Raw genomic sequence first — 26,961 nt, forward strand, 5'->3', positions numbered from 1 at the left:
CACCTGACACAAAGTACAGCCGAAGCTACGATTTTCAGATGCCTTTCATAGTATCGAGTAATGCATTTTGATCCATTCACAGTGCTCTGCCAATTAAGTGCTATTATTATCAACTGAGCCATGCTGCTGGCTCAAAGAAATAACATACGGATAGCTTTATATTAAAGAGTTATATGAAGAGCAGTGTTGGGACTAACGCGTTATTAAGTAACGCGTTACAGTAACTACGTTATTATTGTGGTAACGAGCACGGTAACTAGTTATTATGCCAAAATCAGGAACGCGTTAGTCGTTACTGGGATTTAGATAGGGTCGTTACTCGTTACTTCGTGTGGCGGCTATCGCGGAGCTTCCACAGATTCAGGTGGATGAGGGAAAGGGGACGCGGAAGGAAAAGAGACCCGAGGCGGCCGCCGGTCCAAGTGTGAACTGAACTTCAGGTAAGAAGTTATGACCTGCAGTCTATCTGGGTCAGATATAAACCAAGTTTAGGTGGAGTTTATTTTCGTTATTCTGACTTTTTCCGTACTGCGTACTAGCTAGCATGACGGAGTTTCTATACAGCTGGGTGGGTGCTATGAAGTTAATGATGTTGAACTTTATTTTGTTCATAAGTTATTAGAGTTGCCAACCGTCCCGTCTGGTATTCAGAGAAAATATTACGTGTTTCTTATTGAGGTGAAAAGGAACAATTTGTCCCGTAATTCAGCTACAATGAAAAAGGCACAAAGCTGGAGTTATTCTGTGTCTTTGCTGCACAGCTGCCTCTTCTTCTTTCATTCCCCTCCCTCTCCTGTTTCTACTTCAATCATGAAAACTGATCAATGATCAGCTGATCTTCTCTCTTGTTTGTTTATCGCCCACTTTGCGCCAGAAAGAGGAAACCAGCCGATGTCGCGCTAAACAACAGCAGCACGTTTAAGCTTGAGCAGCCGTTGTTAGAATTTATTTAATATTAATTTCTAGTATCAGCTGATGTTTGCTGGAGCCACAGCTGCAAAAAAGCTGCTGGTCATAATATCGGTTTGGTTATCTGGTGAGAGGGAAACATGAAGATGAAACCAGGAGATGTCCTTACTGAATCATCAGAGCTGAACAGGTGATGGAGAAACACGTTTACCTTTTAGGTGACATGAATGAGTTGAAGGGAAGTTATGAACTGTTTCTGAGAGACAAATAACCCCAGGATCCTTTTCTAAGTAGTTGACAGCTGGTAACTGTGCAGGGGCGGGTCTAGCAAAGGTTTGCCAGGGGGGCCAGGTAGGGCATTAACAGGGAGAGGGGGGCACAAGGAAATACTTTTCTTTCTTATTCTCATTTAAAATGTCTAGCTTTTAAAAAATAATTATCTGAATCTTACAACAAACGATTGATAGATTGGTGCATATATACCATCAGAACAGTGTACATCACTGTCACAACAGCGTTTGTTTTCATTCAAAGGCTTTATGATTTTTCCTATAATGGCGGGCCAGTCTCAAGTCAAAATGCCCGGGCCAATTTTCTGTCCCAGTCCAGCTCTGTATGCAGCTCATCTGCAGTCTGGTGTTGCCTACATCTTCCTATTCAGAAGGCAGAATTTCCGAGTTCTGAGTACAATCAAAGCACCACGACTGCAGTTTTTGTGTTGGATGTAAAAGGCACACATGACGCTGTGACGTAGGCTAGAATCATGGCATTCTATCGTGGAAATATGCACATTATCTTTTCCTTTCTATTGGTAGGTGGCACAGTGCACTTGTGGCAAGTAAGCAAGCTAGAAGACTGGCAAAGTTATGGAAGCAACACATTAACAAGAGAATTCTGAGTAAAACCAAAGTTACTTTCCCTAGTAACTAGTTACTTTGAAAGTAACGAGTAACTTGAAGTAACTGAGTTACTTTTGATAGAAGTAACTAGTAATGTAACTAAGTTACTATTTTAAAGTAACTTACCCAACACTGATGAAGAGTAATACTAGTAGCACAATTTTAAGAAGACGTTTAATAACTTGTGTGTCTATCTTTCTGAAAGTGCTTTCGGAACTAATCACTCATCAGCTTAATGTACTCATATTGGCATGTTGGCCTGACAACAGCTTGGCTACATGAGTTGCTTTTCCTGCAGTGCAATTACAGGGTACTCTTTATTTATAGTAGTGCATGTAAGCTGTGAGGAGAACAGAAGGTCTTCAAAGTTTCAATAGATCTTTTAGGTTCCACCCAATATGCACAAATAGTTACTGGGTTTTCTCACATCTCTATACAAATCCGTTATGCACACACCCTTCCAGCTTCCTCTTTCCCCTCCAAGTACGTTTCATCACATCAGCGTCACATAACTCTCTGCTACAGTCCAAAAATCATGGTTAGAAAGAATATGGTAAATATGGTAACTTGCTATCTTTTTTTTTATTAACATCATGTGGTCTGCTCTTACTACCAAGTGCAAATTATTATTTCAGCAGAAATATTGACTTATATGAGGCTGGTACGATCCAAAATTTTGCCAAACCCACATATTTCTGTCTCCTCAGTGGGACGTGTGTGCCAGGAGATAAAACTAAATGTTTTACTATGATTCCTCAGTCACGCATGCTATTCTCCATCATGAACTGTTTGTCTCATTACTGAACAGTTGTTCAAGTTCCTGTCTGACTGCAGTTTTGTGCCAAAGCCTGTTCATAATGTATCGTTTTAGCTCAGGCAGGAACAGTAATCTGCTAAAATGAAGGCTTGACGGCTCAATATTGTATGTCAGCTTCTATTTTTCCTCATTGGCCTCGTGAACATTTGTGATGTGTTGTTTTCAGAGGATTCTCAAGAGAGCTCGAAAAGGCAGGCTGTATGAGAGCACAATTAAGTCAAAAGAGGGGGGAAAAAATTAAGCGACTAATTACCTCATTGGTTTGGTTTAACATCTTCCTTACCACTCTCAGGTAAGTGTTTGGGGAGGGGAAAAAAGGTAAGATTTAATAATCCCTCTTTATTGCTTTACCTAGTTGTGCTGCCAGCTGGGAGCAAACTCAAATTTAACTGTAATTTCTGCAAACTCTGTCAATGCTCTCATTATTCAGAAATCAAATCAAGAAATCAAAGCAAAGCAACCACAGGTTTAACAAATTAGAACATGATTTCACTGGCAGCTATCATGACTCGCTTTGTGGCCCTGCTCTCCTGTTGTTAGGAAGAAGGATGTAATTTGCCCCAACATGTGAATGAAAGACTACAACTGACTGAACAGAATATTAGATAATGGAATAATATTAGCAGGTAGAAAGACAATGAATTGTTAATGTTGACAAGGTGGGAACCAAAAGCCTGCTACCTGTAATGTATATACAGTAATGTATATACAGGTTTTTATTATTCAATCTTTTTTGTGTGTGTTATTATTCTTAAATTACTGCACCGTTATAGCCAGTCTCTTCACTTAACAATGAGTGTGATCTGCATTTAGCTGATGGTAACATTTCAGTTTCCCTTAAAATCTAGGTCTATGTCTTATTTGTGTGGAAGTCTTCTGGGATAAATAAAGACAATAATAAGCATTATTATTATTTCAGTGTCTGATATGAAATGTTTTAGGAACTTTATATTATTTTACATTTTCACATCTTGAAATCCCAGAATACAGCATCCATTTGACAGAGCCTGCTATGTTGCCATGTTTAAACAAAAATATTGTCTCATTGGACTTTAGCAAATGAATACAGTAAACCTCTTCAAGGCTACTTCCTTAATAGCAGTAGCCTCTTTCAGATAATAATAGGGCTTGCCAGTTTTACAAACTGTCCCTGAATGCCTGACAGGCATTTCAAGGTGTTTATTTGCTCTTTAGATCAGACACAGATGGATTACCTGTGGGAAAATCAAGTCCAATGCATTAAACAGAAATTGTTGCTTTCTCAGTGGCTGATACCACGTGACATGCTTCCTGGATTTTTTATTTATTTATGTATTTATTTTGAGTCTGTGCCTCTATGATGGCTAAGGGTGGGCCTTCATAGTAGTAGACAGAAGGTTTAAATGACCAGTGAATTCTCATCATGTACTCGGCTTCCATTTATTCCTAAGTTAACCCTTAAACACTCTTCTGGCCAAATTTGAACAGTTTTGACATTTGACAGCAACAAAAATGTCCTAAATGTCATTCTTTTATCATGAAATTTGACACACAAACACACAAAGATGAAAATATTTAAAGCATTTTCTTTGGGTGCTATTAAAGTCTGAGGCTGCACAGAGTCAAATTTGAGGGTTTCAGATCCACCAGTGTGGGTCAAATCAAATAAAATGAAATTGGTGCTTTTAGGGAATTACAAAATAGAGAAGCTGTATCTCCCTTACATGCCTGTGTGTAATTTTTTCTGGGACAGTGGTGACAGAGTTCAAGGAGGAACTTGACACTGTCACGAGAGCTGTCTGTGTTCCTACCACACCTGCCCAGGTTCCCACAGACACAGGCACCTGCTGGTCTTTGAAGGATCATGGGAGAATCTTGAAAGAGTAAAACAGCACAGGAGTGATGATGTGTGGTGCACAAAAAGAGCAGGAGTCATACGGAGGTCAATTTACTAAGTGAGATTTAATCTAATCTAATTGAGATTAAACTAACTCGTATGAAAATGTATATCAAAAGGAGGGTTGGGTGGGGATGGGATTAGGGAGGGGGTGGGGTCATAAGATTATAGATAGCATCTGTGCTGCCATTTCAGTGAGTGTGGGAAAGTCCCACATGCAAGGCTTTCTACCACTGGTTCCAAAGCACAGACTACTGCATGGCTAGCAGTTAGTGTTTGTGGACAAACATGAACAACTACAACTGTGGAAATCTGCTAGCAACCAAAGAAATTACGAATTACTAAGTTTTTGATGCAGCAATCAGTTTCACCTAGCAAGAGTCAGGAAGGAGTGACGTAGTTATGAAATACACGTTTTTTTCCATTTAAGCTGTTTAGCTGTTTAGTATGGCAGACAAATCTTGAGCAATGTGTGCATGTCATCAGGTTATAAACCTCAAAAGACAATTGTGAGGGAGTTCTTGGCTTGAGTCATACTTCGAAGGCGTGAAAATGTCAGCTGTATGTAAGGTTTAAGCAACGAAAAAGCTGATAACCAGACTGTGTCATCTTCTGTTGTTCCAGGGTCCAGTTGTAACACTCACTTGAATCATCTCTGCCCATCCCTATATTCATCATGCTGCAGTGCATTTTGTATTCTTAAATGGCATTAAGGTTTTCTGCAACTAGGCTCTTCTGATCTGCCAGCCATTAATCCATCATCAGTGAGTCTAACTGCTGCATCCTCAGAGCACCCCAGTTTTGGAGGAGCTCTGACTCATCTAGCCATCAAGTTGGCCCATTTTTCCTTGCTCACATCAGTTTCAAGAGCACTGTAATGATTCACCTGTCAGTGGTTGATTAGTGTTAATATTAACACTTCTTAAAACAAATAAACAAAAAAAACAAACATTTCACATTAAAATGTGAAAAGCTGTTCAAAATGCATCACAAGCACTCTGCACAAAGACTCTCCTCTGCAAGTCTCCTTGAATTGCAGGCTTTGTCTGCTGTAACAGTGTAGGTTTGTGCTTCTCAGTTTGGTAAAGCTCTTAGGTCACAATCACAACCTTCATTTCTTCAGCCTTGAAGCAATAAAGCACGACAGACAAAAAGCAGTAATTCAAGAGTTTGGCAATTCCAATTCCTTAAAACTTCAGTACATCACGATAAATACGAAGGAAGCGGCTTTCTGTAGTGATATGTTCTGGGGTATGAGTATGAACGTTGATTATAATCAATGCGGTAATAAGTCTTTAAACTGCTATGTATAAATAACTCTTACAAAACATAAAAAAACTGTACACAGGACAGCTTTTCTATATGCTTTAAAATATAGGGTTAAAATTCAAAGTGAATAATACACATTGCCGGCCTCTGGCCTTTATTTTGTTGCAATCTCATTGCGTTCAGGGACTGATAATTAATACAGCATGCAATGCATTTTTAAGTGAATGTAAACATGCCTGCAATCCCTTAATACAAGGTCACATTTCTTTGTTTTTGCAAGCCAGCGTCAGATGAGAGATGGAGAGAAAACAGGAAATAAATGTGAAGCAACACGGTTAACTAGCCCAGATAGATACAGTAGGAAGAGAAGGCATACGGTGCTTTGATGAAGCAGAAGTACAAACTGAAAACTGGAAGCCAAAGAACACAGAGGAAGAGACTAAGAAAGAGTGCGTGAGAGAGAGAGAGAGAGAGAGAGAGACTGAAAGTCTGAAAATGAATTCAGACAAATGGGTGAGGAAGTAGTGGGTGATCGCATGGGTGTGGTTGGTTAGCCGTTTCTCCACTAGCCTTGCACACAAGTGACACACAGAGGAGAGCGCTGTGGATGATGAAGCTGCAGATACATCTCTGGACTCGGGCACCTCGCAGGATGGATACAAAGGTAAGCATAATAGCCTGGATGAAAGACTGAATATCCCAGGGCTAAAGGGTGTTTTGGTCTAACCCAAGTTGAAAAGAGATTGATGGAGGATGACAGACAAATGGATGAACAGACAGACGGAGAGTGAGTGAGAGTGCAAGATGTGACAAACAGGCAGGCGGGTCAGGCTAGGGGAAGGGATAGACGTCTGTACAGCCCAGGGGATACAGGCCTCATCTTGACATATGCTCTGGAGTGAAATGAAGATTGGCATGACCTGCTAATCTGAGCTGTCAGAGCTCATGACGGCCACAAATGCTCACCTGTCACACTGTTCCCAGCCCGGAGGATGAGCTGCCACCGGATAGGTCAAAGATCATGATTAATTTTTTTTTCTTTCTTCACTGGGAGTGGATTCAAGCTAAGTCCCTGGCACAGACTTCCTTTAGCCTCCCTGCCTGCTTCTGTTGCTCATCGTTGGCAGGTGTTGCTATGAAATTATACATCACAATACACTTTTATTTCCTACTTCTGTTTTTTTGTTTTTGTTTTGTTTTTGTTTAAGCCGTGGGCAAAATATTGAGGGGGAGGAAGAAATAGCCAACGTTTTCCACTGATGTGGAGGTTGCGGCTCGCCGGTACAAGGATTTCTATTATCATGAAAAGAGTCGTTTTGACATATGCTCCAATGCCATTTTTTAATTGGTGACAGCTAACAAAATATGATGAAGTTAGATCTATACAGCCACAAAGTTTAGCACAGACATACGTGGGAGGACTGCATCTATAATATGTGGCCTCGATCACTCACATTTGACAAAAAAAAAGTGTCTTATAAAGTCTGACATTCAAAGTAAGAATTTGTTTTCTGCTATGCTGAATGAGGCGTGTGGGTGATGTTGCCACGTGCTATAGGAGGAAGAGGAAGCTGCCATGTGGCACGAACCTGACTGATTACAGCTTCCTGACTGGTAACTGAGCGGTGCACAATATGTTGGAGAGTGAATACTGTATTGCCTCAATCGTCTACCCGGAGCCTTTCATTCCCAGGGCTAACAACTGTAAGATCATTACATGACTGCAGAGACACAGTACAAATCAGTAGCGTTTTTCTCAGTGCTAATGATCAGCCATTTGTCTGCATGCGGTATGGATGTCCTTGAATATTCTATAACACATGCACCAGAGGATGTAGTCACCAGTTGTTTTCAAAAGGGCCACCTGAGTTATCTGAGGCGCACTCAGTTACTTTATACAGTAGATCGTAGAGGTCATTTCAATCCTGTAACCACTGATTGTGTGAAAACTGCTCAACAGTTTGTTCAGACAGTAGTTGAGAGCTGTATTATCTTCATCACTGTTTCACAGCATCTCGTGAAAACATGTTTTGTTTTTATTTCTTTCAGATGAATTTGGTTTACTTGAGCGTTTTCCTGTTTATGATGTTACAAGGTGAGTGCCAGAAAATCTGAAGACTTGGCTCACTGAAGTCAAGTGTGAACTTTTTTGGGGTTGAAAGAGACTGTAGATTTAATCACCTTGATTAGCTTTAGCAGGGTATCTGTGCAGTAAGCCTATGTTAGGATGCAGATTGGCGTATTTGCAGGGGTTTTTGAATGCAGTGTCACATGGGACCAAGAACCAGCCAGGGGAACTTTAGAAAGTTCTAAGAGAAAAAAATTAAGTCAATTATAATGACTTTTATTGTCTGCTAAACTCTTGCACCTACAATCATGACATGGTTGCCAGTGCAACAATATGGTTCCCTCATTGAACCACAAAACTGTGATGGGATGGAGCTAAAAATACTGTGTGGTTTCTAACCTTTAGTACAGCTTATTCTGTTCAGTGGTGGTAATAAAGAACTATGTCTGCTTCATTACATTTTAGGGTTCCCCTTAAAGTAAAGGAGTAAGCAGTGGAGCAAAGCATGTGAAGCTTATGGCGGGTGTTGCATTAACACAACAAAACTATTTTTCTTGTCTTATTTTTTATCTGTTTAAAGATTAGGGGGAAAAAAGCCTGCAACTTGGGGATTAGCTTGTTAACAGTTACATCTAAGCAAAATTTTAAAAAGTAGAGTGAGCTGTTAATCATTTCTATCTCAGTATATTTTCCCTCGTATGGCTTTATTTGTGTAGTGCTGGCAGCACTGGCCCAAGAAAGTAGAGGTTTTGTGGAGCTTCGGCACTATTTGGAAGGTGCTGAGTGAGTAAACAGACAACAGCCTCTCTGTCCTGTGGTCTTGCACAACAATCCAGCTCTGTTGCACTCAGAGGTTGCCTCACAGGCCCACTCACAAGACTATTACTGTGACATACTCAGTGCATCTGCAGGCCTCGCTACTGTGCCTGGCCAGACACATTCTGAAGTCTGGCCACATTGAAAAAATCACGGGCATTAACAACGCTGTGCTTTGTTCTTGATGTAAAGTGGACAGTATAGGAACCTTCAATGGAAAGTTTGCTTCTACTTTTCTTTAGTTTTTCACATTTGATCGTTTTTTTCCCCACAGTGTCAAGGGCCCAAACTCCTGCACCTGCAACTGCACCCACACCCACAGATGCAAAGAAGGCTGAATCGACGTTTACAATAAACCCTGGTATCTATCTATCTATCTATCTATCTATCTATCTGTCTGTCTGTCTGTCTGTCTGTCTGTCTGTCTGTCCATCTAATTCAGTTTCTTTCTGTGTGTAAAAGGAGAAGCAGTGGAAAAGAGAACAACTAGAGATATTAACAGCTCCCTGGAAACTATACCTGAAAAACCCACAAACCAGCAAGCAAACGTCTCCCTCAGTGTTACCACATCACGAATAGAGACTTCAGCAGGTAGTTTGTCTTGTGTGTGTCTAACCCCATTATTTCTCTTCTGCATGCTATTTTTCTCATCATATGTATTCATCCTCTTTAGCTTCAAGTGCAAAAGCAACAAGTCAACCAAAGCTCACATCAACTTCAGGTATGAGTCTTTACCCTCTGCCTTGCCTAACCTATGTATGGTCAAACATCAAGAGTCAGTAGAGCCATTGAGTTTAGCTAGCAAACTGTATCATCACCAGACACCGACAAAAATAGAGCAAGAGAGAGCACTTGAGGTAGAGAAAATGCTACATTCTGAAAAGCATAAATTTCCTTTGAGAAATTCGACTGAAACATTTAGAAATGTAATTAGTTAAACATAAGACTGAATCTGGAGTTTGATGAGAGGTAACTGTAAGCTATGGAGTCAATATGTCTCAAAAATAAAAAAGTTTTAACTTGTAAATTATTACATATTCAGTAGAGATGAAAAATTGCCAGAAAAAATTACTTAAAAAGTCCAATGTAGTAATTTTTTTCCCTTTTTTTCCAGCACCTGCAGTGAAAACCAACCCTTCTGCACACGAGAAAACCATCGGTAAAAAGAACACTAAAGTTGTCTGGAGTAATGGAAAAAATTTCCCTATTCCTTACTTACCCTAAATGCCACAGGCATCGTGGTTCTATTGTTATCTCATGGCAGACTGTGACAGTATCACAATTCCCCGTCTTCCAAACAAACCCACAGCGTAGTGATAGAACACAGCACCTCACTTCCTCTCTTGCTAACAGATTAATGCTTGATTGTACCTTATGCAAGAAGAGATAAGATATTTGTGTCCTCATGCTGTGCCGGCTTACCATAGATAAGTTTTTGATACGCCATCAACAGCATGTCAGCAGAGCCAGTAGATCTCTCATGCCATCTCTGACAGTTGTTCCCCACTGAGCCTCTTTTTTTGTTCCTATAGATATTTCCTCTGTTCAACAGTCAACCTTAAGTCAATACTTTTTTTCTTCTTCTTTTACTCCATATAGAGTGGAAGTCAGAGTGGGACAAAGATTTCACCTATGGTAAGAAACTTCTCTTTGATTGTGTTTGATTGTGTGTTGTTACTCATTTTCTGTGGTTATTTGATTGGTTTTTTATATACTTAGATTATAAGTCCCTGAGTTATGCTGGACTGGTCATTGCAGCAGTGCTGTTCGTCTTTGGGATATTGGTCATTACCTGTAAGTATCTGAAAATCTGAAAGCTATTTTTGTGATTTGCTATTTCTTGTAATAGTCTACCAACTTCCTTACTCTTTTGCTTATGTTTGGACTGTAGGTGGAAAGTTCAATCGGCTGCCCAAATGCCGCAAGAGGTCAACAAAGTAAGTAATTACATTTGTAACTTTTGTTTTATCAGTACAAACAGTTAAACATCAAAAAATGTCTGGCTATACGCTGAAGTGAAAAAAAGAAAGTACACCCTCTGAAGTCTAAAGTTTTTCATTTCAAGATGTAATAAATAAAAATAATCTGGTCCTTGCCAGGTTTTAAAATAATTTAAATACAACCTGCAGAAGCAGGTTGTATTTAACGCTTACTTTAACGCTTTAACGCTTACTTTTATTTAACGCTTACTTTGACGCTTTTCGTTTTCAGCCATGCTGTTGTAAATCCAGAGCTGTGTTTAGGATCATTGTCCTGTTGCATGGCCCAGTTTCGTCAGTGTTAGTTATCAGACAGATGACCTCACAGATGTCTAGAATATTTTGGTTTACAGGGGAATTCATAGTAGACTCAGTCACTGAGTCAGTTCTGCAGACAAAGGAAATTCCAAGATCCTTTTTCTGCAGAACAAGCTCAAATCATCACCACTCCACTACAGTGTTTGACATTTGGTATTGGATGTTTGTGATGAACATGATGTTGTGCATTACATCTCGATTTTATTTAGTCTTCTCTTTCTAAAGGAAGTTGTTCCAAAAGTCTTGTGGTTTGTTCAAATGCAGCTTTACAAATTTAAGCTATGCTAGAAGAGGTTTTCTCCGAGCAACCCTTTCAAAAAGGACATATTTGTTTAGTTTTTTTCTAATGGTACTCTAACATATAGCATGCTAACAGAGGCCTGTATTGTTTGAGGTGTAGCTTTTGGGTTTTTCACAGTTTCTGTAAGCACTGCACAATCTGACCTTGTGGGGAATTTGCTTGTATATCCACTCCTGAGAAGATTGGCAGCTGTCCAAAATGTTTTCCACTTGTGAATAATCTTTATCGCCACAGAGTGATGGACAAATTGTTTGGAAATGGCTTTCCCAGATGGATGGGTAGCAACAATTGCTTCCCTGAGATCAATGCTGATGTCTTTCCTCCTTGGCACTGTGTTAACACACACCTGAATGCTCCAGCAAACTTCCAAAACTTCAGTTTTTATAGAAGTTCTAATACTGGCTGATCAGTTACGCAAGTATACTTGATTAGCAGCACCTGGTTGGTACTTAGCATCTTGATTCTTTTGGAAGCATTAAATGTGTACTTTATTTTTCTTCTTTTCTTGAGCCAAACCCTTGGAAGTGAGAGAAAAGGTACTCTCTTTTTCACCTGACTCTATATATCGGCCCATTGTGCATGAGGAGCATCTCTCCTTGTGCTGTTGGGAAACTGCATTTGGATGATTTAAATAGTTAATATCAGAGGCTACTTGATGATATATAGCAATGAGTCACTTCAGACATACTAGCTCAACAGAATGCTGACTGAAATCTCTTTGATGATTAATAGATCAAAGGGATTATCATTAAGCTGTTTGTAGGGCAGAACTGCAACAGATCTTTTTTTTTCCTCATATTTAGGTTTGATGAATATCATTGATTGCTGAAATACTGTTTGATTCTTTAAGAGTAATGCCTTTCTCCACCCCCCCCCTTCTTTTTTTTTTTGTCCAGGTCATACCGGGTAGCCCAAGAATAAGGAGAGAGCACGTATGAATTCAGTAACCAAAGAAAACAGCTGCAAGAAAACAACCAGGGATCCATCAATAGAAAAACACCTGACAGTCTGTGTGTGCGTGAATGTGGACTGACACACTGCTTAGTAACTGTCATAGAAAAACAATAAATAAACATGGAAATCATGACTCATGCTGACAAGTTAAAAAAGTGGAACCATCATCCGGTTCATCATGGTCAACTATTTCAATAGTTGGCAAGAAAAATTCCTTTAAAAAGTTAAGTGATTATTTATCTGGGACAATAATGAATAGATGAATCCCATTTTAATCAAACCTTCAGCCATGAAGCAGGCTGGTTTCTAATGACCTTTGCATCTTGTAACTAATGCCATAGCCACGGGCAGTGTCTCACAGCTCGGATTTATTATTAAAGGTTATGAGGAATAACCCCGCATCATCTCATATTTGACAATCTCGCTCAGCCCTTTTCACTGTTCTGTGAGGATATAAAAATAAAAGTTAGCTCACTTCATCATAGCTCCCACACTCGCTTTACACTTTGAATCTTAACGAAAAAGGATGTTTAGTAAGAGTGTCTAAGCCTCTTAGTGGCTCTATGCTTGTAAGCGAGTAAAGCCCTAGATTAAACAACATCCATTGGCACATTATCTCTGTATCCATATGGCATCAAAATTATGCAAACAAGAAACTGGGAGAAGGCATGCAGATTTCATAACACATTTATTAAAAAACAAACACAATCCGGAGCGCAGCATAGATACACAATATACAGTAGTATGTTGTAATCACCATCAGAAGAAAATCAAGGTGACTGCAGCTGTGCAAACAGATCCAATTCATAATATTCTGTCACCTACAGTTTTCCTGTGAGCTATCACACATGTACATATATTGTGAATAATTACTTAATTACATACTGAGAATCAGGTGTGATTGTTGGCACAAAATAGACACGAGTTTACCTTAAGAGAAAAGTGCATAAAAACATAAGTAACTTCTTAAAACATACAGGTCCTTCTCAAAAAATTAGCATATTGTGATAAAGTGCATTATTTTCTGTAATGTACTGATAAACATTAGACTTTCATATATTTTAGATTCATTACACACAACTAAAGTAGTTCAAACCTTTTATTGTTTTAATATTGATGATTTGAAAATTCCTATCTCAGAAAATTAGCATATTTCATCCGACCAATAAAAGAAAAGTGTTTTTAATACAAAAAAAAGTCAGCAGAAATGACTGCTTCAATGCGGCATGGCATGGAGGCAATCAGTCTGTGGCACTGCTGAGGTGTTATGGAGGCCCAGGATGCTTCGATAGCGGCCTTAAGCTCATCCAGAGTGTTGGGTCTTGCGTCTCTCAACTTTCTCTTCACAATATCCCACAGATTCTCTATGGGGTTCAGGTCAGGAGAGTTGGCAGGCCAATTGAGCACAGTAATACCATGGTCAGTAAACCATTTACCAGTGGTTTTGGCACTGTGAGCAGGTGCCAGGTCATGCTGAAAAATGAAATCTTCATCTCCATAAAGCTTTTCAGCAGATGGAAGCATGAAGTGCTCCAAAATCTCCTGATAGCTAGCTGCATTGACCCTGCCCTTGATAAAACACAGTGGACCAACACCAGCAGCTGACATGGCACCCCAGACCATCACTGACTGTGGGTACTTGACACTGGACTTCAGGCATTTTGGCATTCCCCTCTTCTCAGTCTTCCTCCAGACTCTGGCACCTTGATTTCCGAATGACATGCAAAAGTTGCTTTCATCTGAAAAAAGTACTTTGGACCACTGAGCAACAGTCCAGTGCTGCTTCTCTGTAGCCCAGGTCAGGCGCTTCTGCTGCTGTTTCTGGTTTAAAAGTGGCTTGACCTGGGGAATGCGGCACCTGTAGCCCATTTCCTGCACACGCCTGTACACGGTGGCTCTGGATGTTTCTACTCCAGACTCAGTCCACTGCTTCCGCAGGTCCCCCAAGGTCTGGAATCGATCCTTCTCCACAATCTTCCTCAGGGTCCGGTCACCTCTTCTCGTTGTGCAGCGTTTTCTGCCACACTTTTTCCTTCCCACAGACTTCCCACTGAGGTGCCTTGATACAACACTCTGGGAACAGCCTATTCGTTCAGAAATTTCTTTCTGTGTCTCCCTCTTGCTTGAGGGTGTCAATGATGGCCTTCTGGACAGCAGTCAGGTCAGCAGTCTTACCCATGATTGCGGTTTTGAATAATGAACAAGGCTGTGAGTTTTTAAAAGCCTCAGGAATCTTTTGCAGGTGTTTAGTGTTAATTCGTTGATTCAGATGATTCGGTTAACAGCTCGTTTAGAGAACCTTTTCATGATATGCTTATTTTTTGAGATAGGAATTTTGGGTTTTCATGAGCTGTATGCTAAAATCATCAATATTAAAACAATGAAAGGCTTGAACTACTTCAGTTGTGTGTAATGAATCTAAAATATATGAAAGTCTAATGTTTATTAGTACATTACAGAAAATAATGAACTTTATCACAATATGCTAATTTTTTGAGAAGGACCTGTAACGTAGTTTTGTATGAAACTAAATAAAAAAAACAAAACATATATACATTTTACAAACTCCCACTATCAGTGGGCCCCACCCAGAATCATATTAAAATCTTTCTCCAAACATGAGATTTCTATAGAGACACAATGCAAGTGCATTGCTGTGTTCATTTGTACATACATGGATTATGCTGCGTATCAGAAAGCAAGATTGAGTGCACAGTTTCGCAATGCTTTTAGCCTACAAAGATAAATATATCAGTAGTTAAAAAACAGATATTAGCATAACCCTTTCCATTTACATCACTGAGATAGGAGAGGGGAAAAAAAAAAAAAAAAAAAAAAAAAGCTCCACAGCAACATTTGCTTTACACAAATAGAGTCACAACAGTTGGCTGCTCAGTCTCGTAAAGCCTGAGTAGAATTTGGTTAAAGGCACGCAGCGTGCTGGTGCTGAATAACTCTTTGGGTTTCCGCGTGAGCCCGATTGCTACATCGGTTTTGGAAATGTGCTATGCTTGTCCTACAAAGTGAGAATCAGTAAATACTGAGGGACAGACTGACAGACAGAGAAGAGTGAAATGTTTCGTGCTGCAATTTTTTTCCCCTCAAATTGTCCTCTTTTTGAAATGCTGACAGATATTGAAGGCTTACAGGGGAATGCTACACTTTCAAGACATAACAATAGCGCAGGGCACAGTAAAAACAAAACGCACAAACAATAATCACATCTGGGTTACATCGAGTGGGAAGCGCCGTTTTTTTTTAGTTTTTTTTAAAGTTTTTTTTAAAGTTTTTTTTTAACGAAAGCACTTCAGCACACACACCAATAGGGAGTGCACATCCTTGATAAGGACCTGGTTGCATAGTTGTTGTTTTTTTTGTTTTTGTTTTGGGGGGGGGGGGGGGGGGGTTGCTCTCGGGTCTGGATGGCAGCCAGGCCCGCTCCCCAGCAGCAAGACATGTTGCAAGATTTAGTGGAAGAGAAAAGTGAGACGCTGCTTCGGCAAATCCACTATTTAACTCCATATAGTCATTCCCAGTGTTACTAATTCCATTATCAGTGCTCCTTCTGATGGCACAGACAGAAAGCTGACAAGGAAAACAGATTCCCTTTTGCCGACAAACAAACAGGGAAGCCGGCACCTTAGATTCTTGGATAGAAAGTGTTCCTGCACTCAGCACGAAAAGGTTGATTTGCATAAAACCAGAGAAAACTGTGTGTTCTGTATGAATGAAACAAAGGCATTGTTGGCATTTTCCCCAATCATCCTACTTTATTTAATTCTTGAGATTTTATCCTTCCCTCTCTCATAACGAGGTTCTCTGTAACAGTGTGGGAGGCATTAATCTAACTCTCCACAGCATTCAGAGAGCTATTTACAATCTAAAGTGAAAGCCTTTCAAGAAGAGGGGATTGGAAAACATCATCATTCATGGTGGTTGATTAATTTGTGGCAGTGCAGGAAGGTTTTAGCACTAGCCATTTCCACTTGTTTCAGTGGTTTTCCCCCCACTGTCCTCTTGTAACTGGAAGTTAAGAAGACAGTGAACGGGTTTTTATCTTCCTATTTTGTTGCCTCCTGTCATTCCTAATGGGCCAGGAAGAGAAAATGTGACACAAGTGAATAGGAATGAACGTGAGGCCGGCTTAGGCTGGATTAGTGTGGTTTGTCTCACTCAACGACCATTTCACATAGACGGGTCTCTCAGAGTTACACTGCATAGTCGTTGGGAATAATTTCTTGTCTCAGGAATTAAAGGGGGGAAAAAAAATCAGGGAGTTCTGGCTGTGCTAAATTATCCCTTTCAACAAAAGGAGCTTTAAGCCACATTCACTGGCTTTGATTTGGATTCCTCAAATAGAATCCAATTAGAAGGTTTGACTGTGTTCCAAAAGTCCTAGGCTAAATTATGTGTATGTACAGAACAAATGACTGGGACAAACACAAAAGTATACAAAAAACAAACAAAAAACATACTGCATATGCTACACATGTATAGGAGGTTATGTGGGAGGGAGGAATGAACTGAACATTCAGAAGCAGGCTGTTGTTCCAAGAAGTCTAGCTGTCCTGAGTCAAAGAGTAGGAGATAACATTTCCTGATGCATCGTCCTCTCTTGCCTGTGTGTTATAGGGCTTGTAGTTGTAGACCAGGAACTAGACGGACCCTTTGTGGTCCTGTTCTATTGGCACAGAGTAGATCCTGAGGAGAGCCAGAGGAAGAGAGAGCAAGAGAAGAGACCACAGGAGGGGGTGAGGTGAAGCAGGTTAAAAGCAAAATGTCACCTTTAAAGGTATTTTTAGAAAACGTCTGGAGATGCACAAGAAGCGTCTCTGTGTGGCGGAGTTCAGGAAACGGCATGTCTGCTGAGTGCTACAGGGCTTTGACAGGTGCACAGTGACTGCATCACCTCAGAACACAGCTCATCCCCAGGTGGGACTTATAAACCTGGCAAGGCACTGTTGATCCAACAAGCCAGAGGTTGCTGTGTGATTAAGCCTCTTTTCAACAGAGCGATCAGTCAGCACCAAACACTGCCAGAGCTGACTGCAGCCCCAGGAGGCAGCCAGTAATCCTGCAGAGGAATTTAACCCTTGCACATCAACTTGGGGATCCGCTCTGCGACAGCTGTTTGCTGCTGCTTTAAAGATCTTTGAAGCCCGATTTGACCTCTATGACCCCTCTGACCCAACCTGCACATCACGTTACATAACACCTCCAGGACAAAAGAAATTGATTACACTGCAAAATGTTCTCCAACAGAGGAGGACAAAAAAAAAAAAAACCCTAAACAACAACAACAACAGAGAAAGTCTCTCAGTTTAACTGGTTTAGGCTGTTCTGCTGTCTGATTGTCGTTGGCCAACTGTTGTCATTGAGTCAGTCTCATGTTTACCCTGTTGCGTTATTTCTGACTAGAGGTGTCTACTTAGGCCTCAGCTCATGAGGTAAGCTTTTGAACAGGTTAAGTCCTGTCCCATTCGGTCATATAGACCCAGGGGCCCTGCCTTAAGGTTATTGTTTGATTGCTAAAAAGGTAAGGTGTGGTGTGTTCACTGGTGGTGGCGTAGGACTCAGACTGTGTTACTAATTGCTGTGCAAGTCCAAACAGGCTCAAATGGGTGGATGCAGCTTACAATTTTGTTTTTTCTCTAGTTTTCAAGCTGACGAGTTGGATTAAATGGGACAAATTGGCAAGGGAGCCAGAAAAGCTGTTACCCACCCGACTGGTTTTGTTACTCGGAGGCCGACTTAGCGTAAAGAAAAACATGAATTTTTAAAAACTCTGCCACAGTGTGCACAACGGACATAAGGAGAATATGCATACAGCGTTTTTCTTGAGCACTGAAGTACATAAAAGATGCAAAGAAAATAGTCAGAAAATGGTCTAATTCTTACCCCTGCTCCTGCTGCTGCATCTTGCGCTTCACTATCAATATGGCTGCAAGTAAACGAAGAAAAGAAAAAAAAGAAAGACAACAAATAAGGTCAACGCTCCACAAGAGAAAAGTTCACATTTGTTTAAGAATTAAAAGCTTCACAAAGCACACAGAAACCATGCTGACTCCAGCCAAGCACCAGAGGGCTTTAAAGGAATATATTTGTCACCTGTGGAAATGCAAAAGGCTTTATTTCAAGGAAACGTAGAGTACTTACTGACAACTGCTGCGACCGAAAGAGCCAACACCACCCCCGCTATAACTATGATAATCATGTAGCCCTCATCTGAAAGACCAACAAAAAAAAAAAGAAGGAATCAGCACATTGACATTTAAAATCATTTTCATACATTACTATATATAAATAATTACAATTCAGATACTTCTTACCACTGTTGCCCTCCACACCAGTGGTTTTGCCTGGCCCAGCATTTAGATTCAAATTGGTTGAAGCTTCGGGAAAGTTACAAAGAGAAATGTCAAAATGTCCACACACACGCGCGCACACACACTTTCCTTCACAAATGAAATTTCCCTAATTTATCTGCACATTTTGACTCGTGTGCTGCTTGAGAAATTTAAATGCACTTTAAAGGAAATGAACAGAAGATTTAAGCCTATGTACGCGTGTCTACAAGGAGAGGATAAGAGAGTGCTTGGGGCTTCAAAAAGAATTGTAGCCATTTTCAGAAATGCTGCTTCTCCACTTGGCAGGCAGGCCGTTGTAAACAGATCTGTAAGTCTATCAAATGTCTATCAAAGCGAAGATGAGGAGTGACGGAAAAGCGGATGGTGAGAGAATGAGAATGCCAGTGTTGATTAGCTGACCGACAGGATGACGGAGATGTTGACGTGTTCATTGGCCTTTCAGCACAATCCACAGGGCCCCCTCTACAGAGCTAATTGATTCTATTCAGGCCGTAATGGTTGAGGGGAGCTAAAAGCCAACTGGGGCCACAGCTTAGTGGAGTAGAACAACCTATATACTATACAGACTTTCTGACAATAACAGAGGCCATAACCTTCATATACCGGGTTCTGTGCAGCTGTCAGTATAGTGCATGTGTATGAAATAAGAGACTACACAGAGTAGGGTAACAAACTCACCATGTTCCACATAATCCTCGTCATCTGAGTCTGCGGAAAAAAAAAAAAAAAAAAAAAAAAAAGAGGGAAAAATGAGACGTCTGTTCAGTCAGTGCAGAAATGCAGGTTCTCACTATGACCGCCTTCTTATATTAACAGTGTAAGAGTTCTTAAATTGTACAACAGTGAGGATACAGACAACACTTTGAATCTTTTAGCAACATTATTGATCGTGGTTGTGGTGGAGGTGGTGGTGGTGGTGATAAGGGGTGGGAATATAAAATCAGTTTGAGGCCAAGAGGTCTGAGAGGAAAAAATGAAAACCATAAACAAGAATCAATATTGTACACAGGCAAGATAACCTTATGAGAACACTAAACAATAATAAGACTGCAAACAAGAACAACGCGGCCTTAAAAACAACTTCAACTGTGAGCAAATAATAAAACTCTAAATGAGGAAGAAGCGCTTTAAGTGGTAGCCACCATACAACAATTACAAGGAGTGGAGATAGATATGGAAAATTAGAACCCACCATTACACACGGGGCTGATTTATACAGCTATATCATGTTTTTAATGATATTCTATTTCATATCATATTTCTATTTTACAAGGGGGGAATGAATAAATAAATAAATCAATAAATCAGTTGTTCCCTCTGAGTACGCTTACCCGGATCAACACTTATGCGACAACGACAGCACATGTAAAACACGTTGAAGCAGCTAAATGACTTCAGAATATTTAAGCCTAGTAATTCTTCTCAAAACACATTAATAGGCCATTCACCGTCATGCACGGGTGTGGTCGGCCTGCTGATCCAAGCGCTTAATTCTAAGTAAAATGAATTAATGTGTCAGACTGATTCCTAAAGTGACAGGCTGCAAAAAACAATTTGTTCCATATGCGATGCAGTAAAAGTACAACTGGACAAAATATGGCTTACATACCATCAGCTGATCCTTCAAGTTCTGAAGAGTTACGAAATGCTCGCAGAGCTGAAACAGTGAGATACACATTTTCAAACATTTTATTATTCAAAACAGTTATTGGTGATATCAAAGGAGGCATTCAGCATGTAGCACACAGATGAAGACTCAGTCGGTTTAACTGCATACTTGTACTTCATGTACGTCACAGAGTCTCCTGTCACTTGTTCATATATGACATCTTCCATGTCAGAGAAAGCACAGCCATGGGCTTGCTGCTATAAACTTCACCGTGCATGTTTTTATTACTTATTATTGTTCAAGTGTGTCCAATAGGCAGAAAAAAAAAAGAAAATCAACAGTGACTGCACGCATTAACCTTGTTGAGAATGACACAGACACATACAGATATGCAGGTAGTTGAGGAAAACAGGAGCTGGCACCGGGATGCATAGACCCTGATTAGATGCTTATCACCTGAAAGAGTCAAAGATATGAGAACTTACCAGCAGCAGAAGCTGGCAGAAGTAGCAGCAGACATAGAAACAGCAATCGCATCATCTTCAAATGCTGCAGGGGAAAAGAAAAAAAAGACACGAAGTTAAAAATATCTGCTATTAATATTCAGTCACTGATATGTGTGAAATCTTGGTGTTTTTTGGTTTAGAGACTGAGTGAGATTGAAAGCTGAAGCGCTGTCTATTACTGGGGTCTTGCCTGGCATTCTGAGTGCTGCTAGTCAGTGGAAAACTACAAATTTTGAGGCAGGCAGTTCTTGCGCTACTTTGACAAGTTTTAAAGGCATGCGTGCATAACTAGATTGTAATCCTAGATGGGTGGTGTCAACAGGTGTCGCCCCCCCTCATGATACCCAACAGAAGGAAGAAAAAAAACAAACAAAAAACCCCAACGTTCTAACGATTCTGACACACTCAGCTAGCAACAAGTGCCTATTCAACATTTTCCAACCCGCACGCAAAGCCTTTGGACCAAGGCAAGAAAACAAGATTGAGCAAGAAAGGTGTCCAGGAAGAGGTTCACTGACAAAACAAAAAGGAAACTGTGGAGATACAGAAAATTATTTTACTGCTACAATATAACATTGCATTAATAATATATCCCACAGCCTTGATATTGCATTAAAGATGTTTATTAAAGCTATTGCCACCACGTTAACCTTTTTATTACAGGTGCAGCTATAATTATTTTATACACATTGCATGTTTGTGCTCATTCAGTGTTGATGCTCAGTCTATTAAAGAAGGTTTTAAGCTTTGTGAAGCGATGTCTTCACAATCTATTGTGTAGGTGACTTGGCGCATAGAAGGATAAACAGCATACACGCTTACAACACACATATAATCCAGAAGCCTGCCAGGCCAAAGGCCCGAAATTCATTTAGCTTCTAACTGCATTTCAGTTTGCTTAGTAACTTAGTAACTAGGCTTGAAATTTATTGCCACGTATGGAAGGTGTTATAGAAAGAGGAACTTCTGTGTCTGTTTTTAGCCATCTAAGGTGTACCATTTACTGTAATCTATGTATTTGATCTGTAATTGACGCAAGAAGGGACGTGAACCCTGATGTTATAAAATCATTTTCAAGTGTATTCTTAGCAGGAGACGTGTGCTGATGTGATGCTGCATACTTCTTTTCCTGCGTGTGTTTTAATAAACTCATTGTTTGATTGCACTCTGTTGGTTTGTTTCATTGCTCAACATTTTCAAACTCGTGACAAAACTAATAAATGTATTTCTTATTTATTTAGTGCATCCTGCCAAGCATTACGTTGCTATTGTCATCCTAATTGGAGGGGAAACAAATATGAGCTCAGTTTAATTTCATTTCCTTCTACCTTAATCTGGTCATTGACACCGAGTGACAAATACATTTTCCATGATGGTGTTCTTGTTTTTTCGTATGGTACGTTGTTATTTTTGAGGAGGAGAAAAAAAAAACAAAAAAAAACATCCATGTCGGAACTTCCTCATGGCAGAGGGCCCAAAAACAAACGCCATCTCTATTCCCTTTTAAAACCATGTAGATGTGAAACGCAGGTGTCCTTGTCGTGCCAAACAAAGCCCCAGCTGTGTCCAACACAAAGTGGATGCAGATATTTTTAAATGGGAAAACCATGAGAATAACCTTTCTCCCACTCAGTGTCCCGGATGTAGCCTTCATGGCGCGGTTCAGTCACTCAAAAATTGGCATGCAGTCAGGAACCAATAGTCATTCATGCAGTGTTTAATACTGTACACAGAAAGACTGCAGTTCTCCCACTGACCTTTGTGTCACATATTACACAGTAGGCGCCCCTTCATTGTTAGCCTTTCCCATTGTGTGCTTATTTCCTTAGCTGTGAGGAAAGAACTGAGGTGACCTGCATTGTGAAGGTGTAGATTATGAAACACTAAGGGGCGCCTACCCCACCACTTAGTCACTTACTATATCCTACACTAGCACAATTTAAGGAAGTAGTCCACGATGATCTCTGATTAGTAGCACCAATTCCAAATATGGTGAATGAAAGTGAATAAGATGCAGGGGCAATAAGAAACGGGATTAGCAGACATCACTTCTTTATGCAATATGGTTTTGGACAGATTAATGAGAGATCTACCCAACACTTAATTCTGCCATGTATAATCTCATCTATAAATACTGTTATGCCAGTCGAAAACTGTAGTCTCTCATGCGAGACAAATATCTATAATGTAGGGCAGCATCATGAAGTATTTGGGCTGATTATATTGGAAAAGAGATGTTAATCACACAACTGATTTGAGCGGGAGTGTGCTGTGTGCAGGCCTCTTAAACAGCTGAAGAAAATCTCCAAACGCAGCCAACCTAAAAAGCTGCAAATACAATCCCCTTCTGTGCATCCAATTTGCTTTTCAGAGTCGCACTGGGCAAAATAATAAGCTGATCCAATTTGGAAATATTTATCATCCCAGTCCACTGCTTCTCTATCAAAACAGCTCCTGAATAATATTTACCCCATCCCCCCCCCCCTTTTTTTTCAAATTGGGTAATATATTCTTGCATATCTGAATTACAACTAAATTTGCTCTTTTACACCACACCCAATTTGCCACATATAATAACCAGGGGATAGCTTGTAAAGTGCATATGCCAGCTGCCGTCTGGCTACAGGCGCAAAGATCGTAGACAATAAATGAAGAAATCAACAAATCATCAAACTACAGTGCGGTGCTGCATGACAGGCATATACACTGTGCTGCTGATGCTGCAGGGGGTTGGTTTTGTTTCAGTTCCCCTAATGCAGTTTGACAGGATTAACCCCGAACATCATACCTGTCTAGCCACATTAGCAGACCTAAGAGCACCAAAAATCTTGTTTACCAGAGTTAATTTGGAACAAATGTTTTTGACTCCTTCCAACCCATCCAATTTCATCTGTAACAGCGAAACAGATGCACAAACAGAAGTTTAGTGCAAGTGCATAAACTTAACTGCAGTGGCGACCATCTCTTATCTGCTCGCACAGATAACAGCCCTCTGCTCGTTCCACTGTGCACTTGACAAGGCTCTGATACGAACGATAACAATCAAAGTGGGCAAAAATATCAGAATTTCTTCCATGTAAAGTGTTAACAGGAAACCAAATACAAGAAAAACTGAACGATAGGACACAACTGCAATGAAAAAGGAAAAAAAAAACAAAACAAAACAAAACTTTACCATCATTCTGATAATGTGTTATAGCTTAAACCAATTTGGTATATGAGAGCGTGCGTGGAAGAGGAAAGGCACCGAGATTGTTCGTTATTCTTCGCCATTTATTTTCCCAAAAGTGGATGCTTATTCTGGTTCGGCGAAGACTGAAAATATTTTTATTGAAATGTTTACTCAGCTCTGCCAACGGTGCAGCAGCTGTTTATCTAAGTGAAGGTGATGCAGTTCCCTTTTTCCTCCCCCCTCCCTTCTATAGCATACTGCAGTCCCACTGGACCACAAACAAAGTGACAATGAAAGTAATGATAAAAGAAAAAGAATCAAACAAAGCAAAACTCACAATACCTCAGTCGGTTCCATGCATACCAGTGAGAAATCCACTACGGGAAGACAACAAGTATGACAACTACACAGCTATTTCCAATACAGTGTTAGACTGTGGGTGACTTCTTGAGCATCAGGTCGTACAGCTAAGAGTAAAACAACTAAGAGGATATGAATGTGTGACTGGCTGTGGGGCTCTGCCGTCTTAGAGACTCATATCCTGTATTTGGCCTCCCTTTCTGCCTGTGTTTGTGTGCAAAAACATAAAACCGGTTAGGACCCAGTGGAATGAGCAGGTATAATTCCACAGCTGCACAAAAAAAATGTTAAAAAAAAATAAATAAATTTAAAAAAAAAAAATGCAGCTGCATTTTAACCTTTGCTCTGACCAGGGCATCAACAACCTGAATAAGGACAAACAGTACACCAGGCACATACTCTTCAGCTTTACTTTTATCTGATGGAGACAAAGCTGTTGCTCTCCGTTTTGTTAACACTATCACAAGACCTATCCTGGTCACGTCGAGGGTTTTCAAATTCCAACCTATCTGAAATGCATTGTCAGGAAACAAGCAACACAAAATCTCTCTCTTACTGTCTTTTTTTTTTTTTTTTTTGTGAGCAAAAACTTTCTGCAAGATCACGATTTGATACCTGTGCTCTACCTCTGACAAGCAACCTGATTAAGAACAGTGGGGAAAATACACTGTTATTTGTTTGCAGATTAATTTTTAAGACAAAAAACAGACTCCCTCACACTGGCATGAAAGCGGCACACAGAGAAAGTGAGGTAAGGGGTGCTGAGGTGTCCCAAGAAAGGAAAAAAGAAATCAAACTTTCTTTTTTTTGAAAAGCACCTGTTTCTTTATGGAAGAAGCCTGCCGATTTGAACTGATGATAAAATTACAGTACTGATGCTGACTCACTGCGTGATCAGCTACTGTTAAGAGTCAAGTATGTCTCAATCAACATCTAAAAAAATAAAAACAAAAACAAAAGAAATAATAACAAAAATGACAGGTATAAAACAACCTACACGAACTTAGCAAACATAATAAGACTGTGAAGCTGGCTGATTTCCTGTAGTATTTGAATACTAAAAATCGCACCTTGTGAAACGTTTAAAAATCCAGTGACCTACCAATGCGAGAGAAAGACCATTTCAAAACACACACTCCGACTGTGGAATATGGAGGGGTTTTTGTAATAATATCCTTGTGTATCCCTTAAAGTGACGGACTCACAGCAGACGTCTACCGATCAGATGAGCAAATCGCGGGGGCCGAGTGTGTAACAGGAAACCCTTTTCTGCTGTGTAGGCCACGATCAGGGCAAGCTTCTTCTTTTCTCTCTCTGTCTCCCTGACCTACAAGGGGGATTCACTGTCAACTCATTTAGAGCTAAACTACTAGCTGAACACTTGGAGTTTTAGTTGGCGGAAAGCACCTTCGCCTCTCTTGTTCTTGTTCCTCAGAGCTGTCAAGAAGTGAGTTTCCTGAAAACGAGTGGGGGTTAAACGTAATGTGGCAAAGAAGAACTTGCCCCCGGTTTGGTAATGATGGTTTTGTTTAAACTGAAACTAAAAGCTACAACGGGAGGGGAGCGAAAACAAAACACTTACAGCACTTGTGATCAGACAGGTGGTTGGCTCGGAGTTATTCAGCCACTGATTACGACCACAAGCGCGCGGCTGATTGACAGCCTCGCGCGCGCCACTGCACCAAGCACAGGTGTGTTGTTAGCGCAGCCTGAATCTAACCTTGTCCTCGTACAGTTGTATGTTGCATAAGCTTTATTGTTTTGTTTTTTTAAAGGAAAATCGCTAATATTTCAATGTGTTTAAATGCACTTTGTACTTTCGCACCAGTTTGCGCCATCTGGTTTGATCGTGCTCGGCTGTACTTAACAAACATTCAAAAGTCGCTTGTGCGAAAAGTTACACTCTGCCTGTTGTTTTTGTTTTTAGCAGGCTAGTGCTTCGTTTTCTTGAGGTTTAGCTTGCAGTAGCTGTTTTGCTTAAGCTTCTGTTGCCTCCCATGAGTCATTTGTCTAGATTTGAATGACCAGTTTCCACAGAAATTAAAAAAAAAATATGTAAAGTAATATTTAAAAAAAAAGAAAAGAAACTGAAATCGTATTAACTGGTGTCCCGTTGAGAACGCTTTGTTTTATACGCTTGACTTGTACTTTAAAAACAGAGCCACCACACCAATAAGCAGTTTGCATTTCTTACCATAATAATGCTAAAAATAATAATAGCAACAACTTGAGTTTCATTACGTTTCCCAGCTATTTGCAATAAAAAGGCATACAGTACAAAGGTATGCAGGGAGCTAACATGTAGGGAACAAATGTGCAGTTTCAATAAGCAAAAGCAAAACTCATCTAGAATATTGGCTGCAGGTGAACTTACATTTAAATGAGTTGTTCAGTTGTTTCGATACTCTGCTGGTATGTTGTTGCTCGCTCTCCAAGATCCTTGTTATCATGGAAACTGCCAGAGTGTGTGCACATTAATACAGGTGTAGTCAGCCAACAAACTTCGTCATTGGCTGCTGAGCTTGTGGAAATTTGACACCACTTATCTTATCTGTTCTACAACTTGACTTGCTATGCAGATTGTGAAACTTGCTCGGTGCTCCAAGTGAATAGGAGTACAGTGATCACATTAGCGCCAGTGTGTTGTTTGTGCTCATAAAATCATCTGCTGCTGTCAGGGTAGTTCATCTTTGTTTCTTAATCGTGTTATTGTTTCCTCCATGTGCATGTTTCCTGCAGC

The 26,961-nt window shown here is 40.2% G+C and overlaps 2 protein-coding genes across 8 annotated transcripts; one reads left to right on the top strand and one right to left on the bottom strand.

Annotated features, from left to right (window-relative positions):
* Window positions 1-6,155: 6,155 nt before the first annotated feature.
* fxyd5 (FXYD domain containing ion transport regulator 5) lies at window positions 6,156-15,019 on the top strand. The gene is made up of 10 exons (XM_085177840.1): window positions 6,156-6,434; window positions 7,820-7,865; window positions 8,929-9,015; window positions 9,117-9,245; window positions 9,328-9,375; window positions 9,769-9,813; window positions 10,254-10,289; window positions 10,374-10,448; window positions 10,546-10,591; window positions 12,149-15,019. Exons 1-10 carry the CDS (start codon window positions 6,378-6,380, stop codon window positions 12,171-12,173), a joined length of 594 nt encoding a protein of 197 aa, XP_085033966.1. The 5' UTR covers window positions 6,156-6,377; the 3' UTR covers window positions 12,174-15,019.
* Window positions 15,020-15,601: 582 nt separating this feature from the next.
* Window positions 15,602-26,724, bottom strand: LOC146508105 (uncharacterized). 7 transcript variants are annotated; one of them, XM_085177846.1, is made up of 8 exons: window positions 26,596-26,724; window positions 20,669-20,732; window positions 20,184-20,231; window positions 19,253-19,282; window positions 18,518-18,601; window positions 18,363-18,431; window positions 18,105-18,147; window positions 15,602-16,907 (listed from the first exon to the last, which is right to left on the bottom strand). In XM_085177846.1, the coding sequence occupies exons 2-8, from the start codon at window positions 20,721-20,723 to the stop codon at window positions 16,862-16,864; spliced, it is 375 nt and encodes a 124-aa protein (XP_085033972.1). In that variant the 5' UTR covers window positions 20,724-20,732; window positions 26,596-26,724; the 3' UTR covers window positions 15,602-16,861. The 7 variants fall into 7 exon arrangements, with proteins under 7 accessions (XP_085033972.1, XP_085033974.1, XP_085033973.1 ...); XM_085177848.1 differs by lacking the exon at window positions 26,596-26,724 and adding an exon at window positions 25,427-26,589; XM_085177847.1 differs by lacking the exon at window positions 26,596-26,724 and adding an exon at window positions 25,324-25,435.
* Between the last annotated feature and the right edge of the window lie 237 nt (window positions 26,725-26,961).

This window comes from Neolamprologus multifasciatus, chromosome 11 (assembly GCF_963576455.1).
Source record: "Neolamprologus multifasciatus chromosome 11, fNeoMul1.2, whole genome shotgun sequence".
Lineage (NCBI taxonomy): Eukaryota > Metazoa > Chordata > Actinopteri > Cichliformes > Cichlidae > Neolamprologus > Neolamprologus multifasciatus.